The 13214-nt window shown below is 41.8% G+C and overlaps 1 protein-coding gene across 1 annotated transcript; it reads left to right on the top strand.

The window, feature by feature from the left end:
* The first annotated feature begins 332 nt into the window (after positions 1-332).
* LOC134612120 (taste receptor type 2 member 40-like) lies at positions 333-1310 on the top strand. The gene has a single exon (XM_063456498.1). It carries the CDS (start codon positions 333-335, stop codon positions 1308-1310), a length of 978 nt encoding a protein of 325 aa, XP_063312568.1.
* The last annotated feature ends 11904 nt before the right edge of the window (positions 1311-13214 follow it).

Below are 13214 nucleotides of genomic sequence, written 5' to 3'. Positions count from 1 at the left end.
AGTCATATGGAAATTGAAAATTGAGGTGTAACAGCACGGGTAGCTAAAGTCTCATTTTGTACCAAATACTTAATGTTGATTTTATTTTGTTTCTTTTGTGATAATTACCCAATCCTTTAATTGTGTTGCTTTTGCTTTTTGTGTGATAATTCCTCTATTTTACATAAATAACCTGTCTTAATCTCTCTCTTTCCAGCTTCTTCATGAGTTCCTCCACTATTATTCTTTGATGCTCAACAATAAAATTGAACAGACATCTGTATTGTCATCTCTAGGAGTACAGTAGTCCCTTCAAAATTAATATATGTAATACGGCACTGTCTTGGTTACTGATGTTACCTATATTTATTTTAGCCTCCATGGCAATTTTGGGGCTCAGCACTTTAATAGGAGTGTTAACTAACACATTCATTATTGTTGTGAATATTATCGATAAGATCAAAGGGAAGAACCTCAGCTCCCCAGACCTCATCCTAGCCACACTGTCTGCATCAAATGTTTTATTCCAGTTCATTATGTTGACTAATGACTATGTAAGTTTCCTGCACACTGACCTCTACTTTACGGATAAGGTGTATATCACCTTCACAGTCCTGCTGATCCTCCCGGTCTACTCAAGTTTCTGGTTCACTGTTTGCCTCTCTGTTTATTATTGCTTGCAGATTGTAATATTCACTCATCCCCTTTTAATAAGGTTAAAGTTGGCTGTATCACGATGGGTTCCACACCTCCTAATAGCCTCCATCTTTACCTCAATGACCACTGGCCTCCCTGCTGCCTGGAACTTCTACAGGGATGAACAAGATTTTAACACATCGTCCGACCAAAATACAGAAATTTCTGTTCCCAAATTGAATGTCATCTATCTGCTTCCAAGTAACCTCATTAGCTGTTCACTTCCACTAGTTCTTGTTGGGATTGCCGATGTGTTAATTCTCAAAGCCCTGGTGACCCACAGGCACAAAGTTGATAGAAATACAAATGGAGAGTCGAGTGGTCATGCTGAAGGTCGAGTAAGGGCAGCCAGGACAATTAGCTGCCTCCTCGTGCTATATTTGCTTTTCTACATATCTGAGATTTTCATGTTCATAGATGTTTTTCCTCCCAGTAGCCCCGGATTCTGTACCTGTTTAATGGTTATCTACAGTTATCCGCCTGCACAGTCTATTGTTCTGATTCTTGGAAGCCCCAAACTGAAACAAGTTTCTCTCAATTTACTAAGATGCACAGGGGCATTTTATACGGACCCTCCTAAAACAGTCTTCTTTATAAAGCTCAGCTTTAAAAAGACAACACAACAAACAGAGTGACTTTTATACAACTTTTTACTGTCCCCTATTTTATTTTGTGCTGTTTATCAGTACACATTGTATGGCAAATATATATTTAAAGATTCTTCTGTTTCCAGGATGGTGGCAGAATTTTTACAACAAATTTCAGCTCATGTTTGTGTCTCACGTGTCATACTCTCATCTGGCGTACTTTCTGATCTGTCTCAGACCAAAGCTCATAATTATAGATTTTTAAAGGAACACTACAGTCACCTAAATTACTTTAGCTAAATAAAGCAGTTTTAGTGTATAGATCATTCCTCTGCAATTTCACTGCTCTATTCACTGTCATTTAGGAGTTAAATTACTTTGTTTCTGTTAATGCAGCCCTAGCCACACCTCCCCTGGCTATGATTGACAGAGCCTGCATAAAAAAAAAAAAAAACTGGTTTCACTTTGAAACAGATGTAATTTACCTTAAATAAGTGTATCTCAATCTCTAAATCGAACTTTAATCACACACAGGAGGCTCTTGCAGGGTCTAGCAAGCCATTAACATAGCAGGGGATAAGAAAATCTTAATTAAACAGAACTTGCAATAAAGAAAGCCTAAATGGGGCTCTCTTTACAGGAAGTGTTTATGGAAGGCTGTGCAAGTCACATGCAGGGAGGTGTGACTAGGCTTCATAAACAAAGGGATTTAACTCCTAAATGGCAGTGGATTGAGCAGTGAGGCTGCAGGGGCATGTTCTATACACCAAAACTGCTTCATTAAGCTAAAGTTATTCAGGTGACTATAGTATCCCTTTAAGGAAGAAATATTTGTTTTTGGGAAGTAAGTAGGTAGAATAATATTGATTTTTAAAAGTTTGGAAATTTAATTGAATTACTTTTATAGTTGAATTAAAGTCATTATTATTACTATAAACTATTACTATAAACTCTATTAGTAACAAATAAAAAATCCCCACAATCCTGGACAACTCTACCTTTTTCAGTTTCTGATTTAGTCTTGTTGTGAAACCGTTTCCAATAGAATAAAATCATGAGAGTTTTTAAGCGTGTTCCAGGGTAATTTATTTACAAGTGTGTAGTATTTTGTTGTGAAGCATTCTCAATATAAAAAGTATTTAAATTAAAAGCAAAAGTGTAAAATGTAATTTTTATTTGTTTTTAAAAATATTTATATATGATGAATTCATGAAGTTTACTACTATTAAAATTTTATTTTATATATATATATTTACATATACTGGAATGTACCTGTATTCATATTAAATAAATATATGTTTTTGCTGATTTCCATTGTTCTCACTGTTGTTGACTGGGCTAACATTTTTAGCCAATTCTTCTTTTGCTTTTCTTTTTATTACTGAATTAAACCATGTCTTAATCTTAAAGGGATACTCCAAGCACCATCAGCAGTCTGTGTGTGCAGCTTTTCCGTGGCTAACAATGCATATACAGATATAGCTGAGATAGATGTCTTTTTACCTAAAACAGCATTATGCAACATCATGCCTTAGGTATGTCTTAGGTATCCTAGGGATCTATACACTTAAAATGTGTTGTGTGTTTTTTTCTAGTTTCCCAAAATCCTGACATGGTTAGTTGCTTACCCCTACAGTGGCATCTTTTGGCCATAAAGAGAGGAAGGAAACGGCAGAACTAATCGTGACAGATGCAACATGTTTTTTTTGGTCGGGGGCTGCCAAATATGGCACACTGACAGCAGTCTGCTCTTTTAAATATCTAGGTATGTTACTAGATCCCAATCCATCCTTTGGCCTTCACATTGAAAAAAATATCTTCAAAACTTTACCGAAAACTCGGTGCCCTGTACCTGAAACAAATCCTGCCTAAGCCCTACAGTAAGGAAACAGATGGTGCAACTAATGCTAATGGCGGTCATTGATTATGGGGATGTAGTGTATGCACCCACACCGCAAACCCACCTTAATAAATGTAATACGTTATATTATTCATTCTGCCGCTTTGTACTAGAATGTAATTACTTTACCCACCACTGTAACATGTTAAAATAGCTAAACCGGCTGTCGCTGGAATCCCGATGCACTCTTCATCTTTCCTGCCCTGTGCATAAGAGCTTTTCTGGGAAGCTCCCACCCTACCTGAGTAGAATGCTCTCCCTGGCTGTTCCCACCTCCTATAACTTCCGATCCAGTACTAGCACGATATTTAGCATACCGCAATACAAAAATACAAAAATAAAGTAGCTTGATCTTCCTTTTCCTACAGAGCACAGCAATTATGGAATTAGGGAAACAGTCAAATCTTCATTCAATCTAAAATCTTTTTAAGAGATCTATGGCAATCTACCCCAGCACAGAATGCACCTGTCATGGTTGAATATATTTATTACCAGTTATGTATTAAATTTATATATGTGTGTGTGTGTATATATATATATATATATATATATATATATATATACGTGCGTGTGTATATATATATATATACAAAGATGATGGGAGTTGCACTCCAGCCTTCCCACAGTGTTCTGCCCGGTGCTCAGCTGCACAAGCATATATCAATTGAAAAAAGCTAGCACTCAGGGACTTCAAATAAGTAAAAAGTAAAAACCTTTTATTCCAGTGTCAAAAAGACAGGGTCGACGTTTCAGTCCACCGTTGTGAACTTTCCTCAGGACATAAAATACATTGTACAATGTTCAACTTAAATAAGGAAACTAACTTACCAAAAATACCTTCACCTGTGTGCTGGTGTGTTCCGCTCCCTTCTGCGCATGCGTGAGTGCCGCTATTACCTTCCGGTGTCAAAGTGCTACTAGATACATCACCATAGAAACGAGTAAACAGATCGCAAAAATAGCAATCCGGTTAAACTTGCACATCCATTAACTTGGCAAGTGTTCAGTGTCCATTCTGCAGCTAGATGGAAATGATTGCTGCAACCTATTAGCACCCAATTAACACCCAGTGAAATAATGAGTGACTAAAAAAGCCGATCGTGATATATGAAATCACGTGAAACGACTTAGTGGGAATAAGATGCCCACATGTCACACATCCTAGACAACGAAAACACCCCGGGTTTAGGAATTTACTCTGATCCCGCAGATAGCTCTGTTCAGGGTCAGTGCGGACTAACAGGTCTCGCAGGTTCCTCTCCCTCTTGTAACATATCATAGGTTTGTGGGAAAAAACTGTGGGCAAGGTCGGATCACCCGTTAGGATGTTCCAGTTGTTCTTTACTGCTTGAACTAATTTGGTACTAGCAGAATTAAACTTCATGGGGAAAGTCAGTCTTGGTGCTGTTGGTTGTTGCTGGGTATTCACGATGTTACCGGTCTCCAATCGTGCTTTGTGCAGAGCTGTGTCAAGTGTATAACGATTGTATCCCCTCATGAGGAATTTATTATACATGGTTTTCAATTTTCATTGGGCCTCAATGAAAAATTGACATTCATATCTTTTATTTAATCGTATGGATAAGTTATTTTTTATTTTAGCATTCTTTTTTTCATTTATCTTAATTTTTTAATTTTTTTTCTTTTTTTCTTTTTTTCCTTTTTCTTTATATTATTTCACTTATATTTTTTTAGCCATGGTTTGCCTATTTTCTTACACTCGTTTCTTAAAGTGAGCATTCTCCTAGAATCCAATGCAAATCACCATATAGGTGATCATTTGTTGATGAATTGTTCCAAGGGACTTGCGTCCTGGTAAATTATGTACATAGTCCTTATTAACGGATAAGCCAGCCCCTATATGGGGATAAGTGAATTTTTCACATAATTTCAGATCATAATGGAAATGCTGATCAAAACTGAGGTTTTTTCCATATAGATATGTACTGAATCAATATCTATCCAACACAGTTTTTATCCCTGGGCATCTCAGTCCGGATTATCTATATGGTATACAGGATTTTGATTCCAGTTTAGGATCTTAGGACTCATATTGAGATGTGTATTAGGCAACCATTTGCTTTTTAAGTTTTTTTTATTAATTATATGTTTAAGGGTAGTTTTGTTTTGTCACTTAGCCTGGCTATACCAGCCCCTCGATAGCCATATTACCTTCCCTTCTATAATATAGCCATTAGGTGGAACATAGAACATAGATTATGTTGGCTTTCTATGTATAAGTCACTTCACAGTGTCACATCTGTCTGTGTACAGGTATATTGAATATATATTTAGTTTGTTTCTTCTGCACATGTCACTTTAAATAGTTTCAACAATATCACGGCTTTCATATGAGCACTGTTTAATAAGTTTATTTTGATATACATATTGGGTAGAAATATAGTTACCCTGGTGTTCAGCACTACACACCTTACCATCAATATTTTGAATGGTATCTACATGGATAGTTTTCATACGGCATGCTATCACTATGCCTTTAAATATATTTTCTTCACGTGATTTCATATATCACGATCGGCTTTGTTAGTCACTCATTATTTCACTGGGTGTTAATTGGGTGCTAATAGGTTGCAGCAATCATTTCCATCTAGCTGCAGAATGGACACTGAGCACTTGCCAAGTTAATGGATGTGCAAGTTTAACCGGATTGCTATTTTCGCGATCTGTTTACTCGTTTCTATGGTGATGTATCTAGTAGCACTTTGACACCGGAAGGTAATAGCGGCACTCACGCATGCGCAGAAGGGAGCGGAACACACCAGCACACAGGTGAAGGTATTTTTGGTAAGTTAGTTTCCTTATTTAAGTTGAACATTGTACAATGTATTTTATGTCCTGAGGAAAGTTTACAACGGTGGACTGAAACGTCGACCCTGTCTTTTTGACACTGGAATAAAAGGTTTTTACTTTTTACTTATTTGAAGTCCATGAGTGCTAGCTCTTTTCAATTGAGATATATATATATATATATATATATATATATATATATAGTTTGTATATTATATTTTTGTAATATTGTATCCCATTGTAACAATGCAATGTTTTGTGGACCCAGGACATACTTGAAAATGAGAGAAATCTCAATGTATCCATCCTGGTAAATATTTTATGAATAAATAAATGAATACCAGATCTGGTGTCTCCCACATATGATGTCTCCCACATAGCAAGAACAATGTGTGTGCTTCATTAGCTATGGTAGAGTGTGCTGGGAGTCATCATCCTGATGAAAGTCCTTGAAAAGGACTGAAACGTTGATCCTGTTGTTAAGATTATGGAATAAAAGTTCATTTTTATTTAAAGTCCGAGAGTACAGCCATCTACTTTTGCAATAAATATATACACTACTAGGCATTCCCAGACAATGTTTGCCATTGCCAAATACACAAATACAGTACACACTGCCACATCACACTTGAATGTGCAATGTCACACACTCAGATGCACGCTGCAACTCACAGATACACGATGACACACACTGATAATTAATGGCAAACATTCTCAAGCACTTACGGATACAAACACATTGACACCTACACTGATATACTCATACAAATATTCACAAACTGCCATACACAGATACACACTATCACACAGAGAAATAAATGCATATTTTTTAGCCACTCTCTTGTTTTCATTCCTTTAGATTGCAGAAGGGTGGCTTCCCTCGAGTCCAGTCCACTGTTAAATGATGTTGGATATTGGCTGCTTTCTCTCCCTGGGCAACTCTGTGTATGTTGGATATTGGCTGCTTTCTCTCCCTGGGTAACTCTGTGTATGTTGGATATTGGCTGCTTTCTCTCCCTGGGCAACTCTGTGTATGTTGGATATTGGCTGCTTTCTCTCCCTGGGCAACTCTGTGTATGTTGGATATTGGCTGCTTTCTCTCCCTGGGCAACTCTGTGTATGTTGGATATTGACTGCTTTCTCTCCCTGGGCAACTCTGTGTATGTTGGATATTGGCTGCTTTCTCTCCCTGGGCAACTCTGTGTATGTTGGATATTGGCTGCTTTCTCTCCCTGGGCAACTCTGTGTATGTTGGATATTGGCTGCTTTCTCTCCCTGGGCAACTCTGTGTATGTGTAGAGAGGAAGCTAAGTCTAATCACCAACTTTCAACCAGAGGCCTGGTCCGAGGCAGCTGGTGAAGGCCCCAATGGGCCACTTGACCCAGTCTCTGGCCTGAGTATGGGTTTTAGTGACCTAATGGTGGCCCTGGATATATTCACGTCTACTGACACAAGTAATGGCACATCCACACTTTTAACACAGAGAGACTAATACATGTGCACTTCTATTGCTACACACACGTTTTCACACATGGATATGGATAACATCTCCTAATGCAAATGCATTTTATCACAGTGATAATTGATATATTTGTTTTACTAGTTGTGAAGGTAATACTCACTTTCAATGAATGAAGGTTTGTGGTTTTTCCACAGCCATAACACCCACTTTATATTCATCCCTCCTCCTGTCCCTCTCTGACCTGGGGACACTAAAGAAAGCAGGGTAATCTTCATCAATGATGAGATACTTCATATTTGCTACACATGTAATCACAGCAACTAATGCTCATGCAATGTAATTACTGTGACTGAGAACAAGAGAACCACCTGAATAAGGGCTCCTCTACTCTTCCCTGCTCTGCAATTGTCGGCATTGAGATCTATTCTGATTCAATTGTGAAAAAAATTTGAGACCTTTGAGGGTGACCAAAACTTTGCATAGATTTTAACCCCTAAAAGACTGAGCCAATTGAATAAGTTGTGATCTTAACAAAACGTAAACAAAACCTGGAGATTTATTTCTGTGTCTGTTCAACCGTAATCCACCTCTTTTATATTAAAGCACCCACACTTATTATATATCATTTTGTTCAGGAGAAACAGGGCTTTCATGTCACATAAAATATTTACATATTAAACATAATTTAATACAAATAACATATAAAAAAATTGAGAAATTAACAAATGTTATTTATTTAGTTCTGCAAGGCATTTTAACTGTGAATGTCATAATAATGCTAGCTGTTACTGCAACAAAGTACACATATGTGTATTCAGCAATGTCTCACAAGTAAAACAGTACCTCCATGTATAGGTTTTATGGTGTTTTGGAAAGTTACAGGGTCAAATACAACACATTACATTTTTCAGTTTGTTCACATTGAAATTTGCCAGACTGGTTAGGTTGCGTTCGAGACCATATGGTAGCCCAGGAATGAACATTACCCCCATGATAGCAGGGCCGGACTTGTGCGAGGGGTGTGCGAGCTGTGCACAGGGCGCCTTGGCAGCAGAGGGTGCCATGTGGCGACAGCGTTCACACACTCCCTGGGTGAGATGTGTCAGGGAGTGCACAGAGCACTGCTATAATGTAGCATGGCCGCGCTGCACCTGAGGGGAGCATTTCATTTTTATTGGCCAGACTAGCTAATAAGGCAGGGGTGGTAAATTAGCAGAGGAGGTGGAGCTACATGAGCGGCAGGGGCAGAGCTACACACCGCCAGAACACGCTGCCTGGTAACATGTGCACACTGTGGGGGAAGCAGGTAGGAGTCCCTGCTCCCCAGACACCTATACCCCAGACACCTGTTCCCCCAGCCAGCCCATAAGAGAGAGAGAGACTAGCTGTAACTGTGTGTGTGAGAGAGAGACTGTCTGTAACTGTGTTTGTGAGAGACTATCTAAATGTGTATGTGATCGAGAGACTGTCTATAACTTTGTGTGTGAGAGAGATACTGTCTTACTGTGTGTGTGTGTGTGTGTGTGACTGTCTAAATGTGTGTGTGTGACTATCTGTAACTGTGTGTGTGTGTGAGCAACTGTCTAAATGTGTGTGTGTGTGTGTGTGTGTGTGTGTGAGAGAGAGAGAAAGATTGTCTGTACCGGGATGTGTGTGTGTTTGTGAGAGAGAAACTGTCTAAATGTGTGTGTGAGGAAGCAAGAGACTCTTTGTAACTGTGTGTGTGAGAGAGAGAGACTGTCTGTAACTGTGTGTGTATGTATGTGTGTGAGAGAGAGAGTCTGCCAGTGTGTGCGTGTGTCTGTGAGAGAGACTGTCTGTAACTGAGTGTGTGTGGCTGTCTGTAACTTTGTCTGCCTGTACCTGTGTGTGAGACTGTCTGTAACTGTGTGTATGTATGTGTGTGAGAGAGAGAGTCTGCCAGTGTGTGCGTGTGTCTGTGAGAGAGACTGTCTGTAACTTTGTCTGCTTCTACCTGTGTGTGAGACTGTCTGTAACTGTGTGTGTGTAGCAGTCTGTCACTGTGTGTGTGTGTGTGTGACTGCCTTCAACTGTGTGTATAACTATTTACTTGTAACTGTATGTTACTATGTGCCTGGGACTTTGTGCATGTGGCTGTATTTGACAGTGTATGTGTATAATTGTGTGCATCTGACCGTGATACTGTGTGCACGTGAATCTGCAAAAATACCCACCTGCATTCACACATGGGCCTACATGCATATTTTTATCTGAGTTAAATACCCATCACACACAGCCAATAATCCCAGCACAAATTTCACACAGCCAGCACATAGCATACATATCACACACAGACATCACGCCTCTCGCACACATTTATTAAATCCCTTATATAAACACTACACCCCTTTAAATACTTTGTTCATAAGTAAGGGGGCGCTGTGACAATGTTTTGCACAGGGTGCGTAAGGCATAAGGATGGCCCTGCATTATAGTATACCATTTGCAAAAGTAGACAACCCAAGGTATTACCAATGGGGTATGTCTATTTTTTTTTAGTAGCCACTTAGTCACAAACACTGGCCAAAATTAGCGTTCATATTTGTTTGTGTGGCAAAAATGCAAAAAACTAATTTGAACGCTAATTTTGGCCAGTGTTTGTGACTGAGTGGCTACTAAAAAAGACTGGACATGTCCCAATTGCAATACCTTGGGTTGTCTACTTTTGCAAATGGTATGCCATTATGGGGGTAATTTCTGGGCTACCATACGGTCTCAAAGGCAACATAGCCAATCGTGCAAATTTCAGTGTGAAAAAAGGAAATTCAAGCCCTATATTTGACTCAGTAACTTTTTAAAACATCATAAAACCTGTACATGTGGGGTACTGTTATACTCGGGAGACTTTGTTGAACACAAATATTAGAGTTTCAAAATAATAAAATGTATCACAACAATTATATCGTCAGTGAAAGTACAGTTTGTGTGTGAAAAATGCAAAAAAAATGCCTTTTTACTGACGATATAATTGCTGTGATATGTTTTACTGTTTCTTGTATGTACGTAGTGGGGAATCGCGATGCAGTCTAGAACAAAATCTAACCCCATTCAACCAGGGGAGGGCTGGCAGCCTTAGGCCTGGGGGGCAAAACCAGTCAAGTGGCCCATTGCGCCACCCCCCCATGTGACATCACAATGCCCCACCCATATGATCTGCCATATGAACTAACGCCAGTGCTGCACACAGTGTGTGTTTACATTAAAAAGCCTGCAGGGACCAGCTATAGACACCAGAACCACTTCATTAAGCTATAGTGTCCCTTTAATGTGAGGTAAATTATAGATTAGTGTCACTAATAATATACTAGATTGCCTACTTACAATTGGATGAGGATGATGATGGGCTGCAGTTTGGCTCCACTGGTCTGGTGTAGAACAGGACCTCTGGAGGCTGTTTGCAACTGTGGTCACAAAATTCAACGTTCTGGGAGAATTGGAAGCAGCTCCATTTTTTGGGGGCCTCTTACACAGCTCAAGGTCTGGGCTCCAGTGCCTGACGGTGAGTATGCCCATAAGGCCCACTCATAAGTCCACTTATATGTTCCACCCACCCATGAGCTCGCTCACAGGGAGTGGAGTGTGTAGGGGATGTGTTATGTGTTATCTAATATGTGTGCTTATGGTATGTAGTGTATAGGGATACCAGTTTGTGCAGGTGATGCAGTGTGTTTGTGTGTAGTGGAACAGTGTGTATTTGTGTATAAGGGATGTATTATGTGTTTCTGGTTGTGTGTGAGGGATGCATTGTGTGAATCTGTGTTTGTATGCATAAGGGATGCAAGGTGTGTGTCTGTATGTGTGTGCATTGAGTGTAAGAGATGCATTGTGTTTCTGTGTGTATGTAAGAAAAACAGTGTGTGTGTTTGCATGTGTGTGTAAGGGTTTGCAGTGTATGTTTCTGTGTATGTGTGCAAATGATGCATTGTCTTTGTGTGTAAGGGTTGCATTGTGTGTGTGTGTGTAATGGATGCATTGTGTGTTTCTCTGTGTGTAAGGGAAGCCTGTTCTGTTTCTGTGTATGTATAGGGATGCATTGTGTGTTTCTGTGTATGTATAGGGATGCATTGTGTGTTTCTGTGTATGTATAGGGATGCATTGTGTGTTTCTGTGTATGTATAGGGATGCATTGTGTGTTTCTGTGTATGTATAGGGATGCATTGTGTGTGTGTGTGTGCGCGTAGTGTTAAAGAGCTCCCTGTCTTGCCCCCTGTCCTATAGAGCTGTCCCTTCTGTCCCTTAGAGCTCTCCCCTGCCCCTTAGTGGTCTCTCCTCTCCCCCACCCTCCCCTAGCGGTCTCTTCTCACACTCACCCACCCTCCCTGTGCTCTTCTCATCCCCCCTCCACCCTCCCTGTGTTCTTCTCACTCCTCCCTCTGTGTGTTCTCACCCCCCCTGTGTTCTTCTTACCATCCCTCCTCCCTGTGTTCTTCTTACTCCCCCCCTTGTTCTTCTTACCCCCTTCTTCTTATTACTCCCTTCTTCTTCTTACCCCCCTTCTTCTTCTTACCCCCCTTCTTCTTTTTACTCCCCCCTCTTCTTCTTACTCCCCCCTCTTCTTCTTACTCCCCCTTCTTCTTCTTACCCCCTCTTCTAATTACTCCCCACTCTTGTTCTTACTCCCCCTTCTTCTTCTTACCCCCCTCTTTTTCTTATCTCCCCTTCTTCTTACTCCCCCCTCTTATTATCCCCCCTCCCCTCTTCTTACTCCCTCTCTTCCCTCTTCTTACTCCCTCTCTTCCCTCTTCTTACTCCCCCCGCCCCTCTTACTCCCCCCTCCCCTCTTCTTACTCCCCCCTCCCCTCTTCTTACTCCCCCTCCCCTCTTCTTACTCCCCCCTCTTCTTACTACCCCCTTCTTCTTACTCTCCCCCCCTCCTTCCCCTCCCCTCTTCTTACTCTCCCCCCCTCCCTCCCCTCTTCTTACTCTCCCCCCCTCCCTCCCCTCTTCTTACTCTCCCCCCTCCCTCCCCTCTTCTTACTCTCCCCCCCTCCCTCCCCTCTTCTTACTCTCCCCCCCTCCCTCCCCTCTTCTTACTCTCCCCCCCTCCCTCCCCTCTTCTTACTCTCCCCCCTCCCTCCCCTCTTCATACTCTCCCCCCCTCCCCTCTTCTTACTCTCCCCCCCCTCCCCTCTTCTTACTCTCCCCCCCCTCCCCTCTTCTTACTCTCCCCCCCTCCCCTCTTCTTACTCTCCCCCCCTCCCTCCCCTCTTCTTACTCTCCCCCCTCCCTCCCCTCTTCTTACTCTCCCCCCCTCCCTCCCTCCCCTCTTCTTACTCTCCCCCCCTCCCTCCCCTCTTCTTACTCTCCCCCCTCCCTCCCCTCTTCTTACTCTCCCCCCCTCCCTCCCTCCCTTCTTCTTACTCTCCCCCCCTCCCTCCCCTCTTCATACTCTCCCCCCCTCCCTCCCCTCTTCATACTCTCCCCCCCCTCCCTCCCCTCTTCATACTCTCCCCCCCCTCCCTCCCCTCTTCTTACTCCCCCCCCCCTTCTTCTTACCCCCTCCCCCCCTTCTTCTTACCCCCTCCCCCTCCCCCCCCCTTCTTACCCCCTCCCCCCCTTCTTACCCCCTCCCCCCCCCCTTCTTACCCCCCCCTTCTTACCCCCCCCTTCTTCTTACCCCCCCCTTCTTCTTACCCCCCCCCTTCTTCTTACCCCCTCCCCCCCCTTCTTCTTACCCCCTCCCCCCCCCCTTCTTCTTACCCCCCCCTTCTTCTTACCCCCTCCCCCCCCCCCTTCTTACCCCCTCCCCCCCCTTCTTCT

The sequence above is a fragment of the Pelobates fuscus genome, chromosome 5, assembly GCF_036172605.1.
Source record: "Pelobates fuscus isolate aPelFus1 chromosome 5, aPelFus1.pri, whole genome shotgun sequence".
NCBI lineage: Eukaryota > Metazoa > Chordata > Amphibia > Anura > Pelobatidae > Pelobates > Pelobates fuscus.
This window is presented reverse-complemented; position numbering and strand designations above follow the sequence as displayed.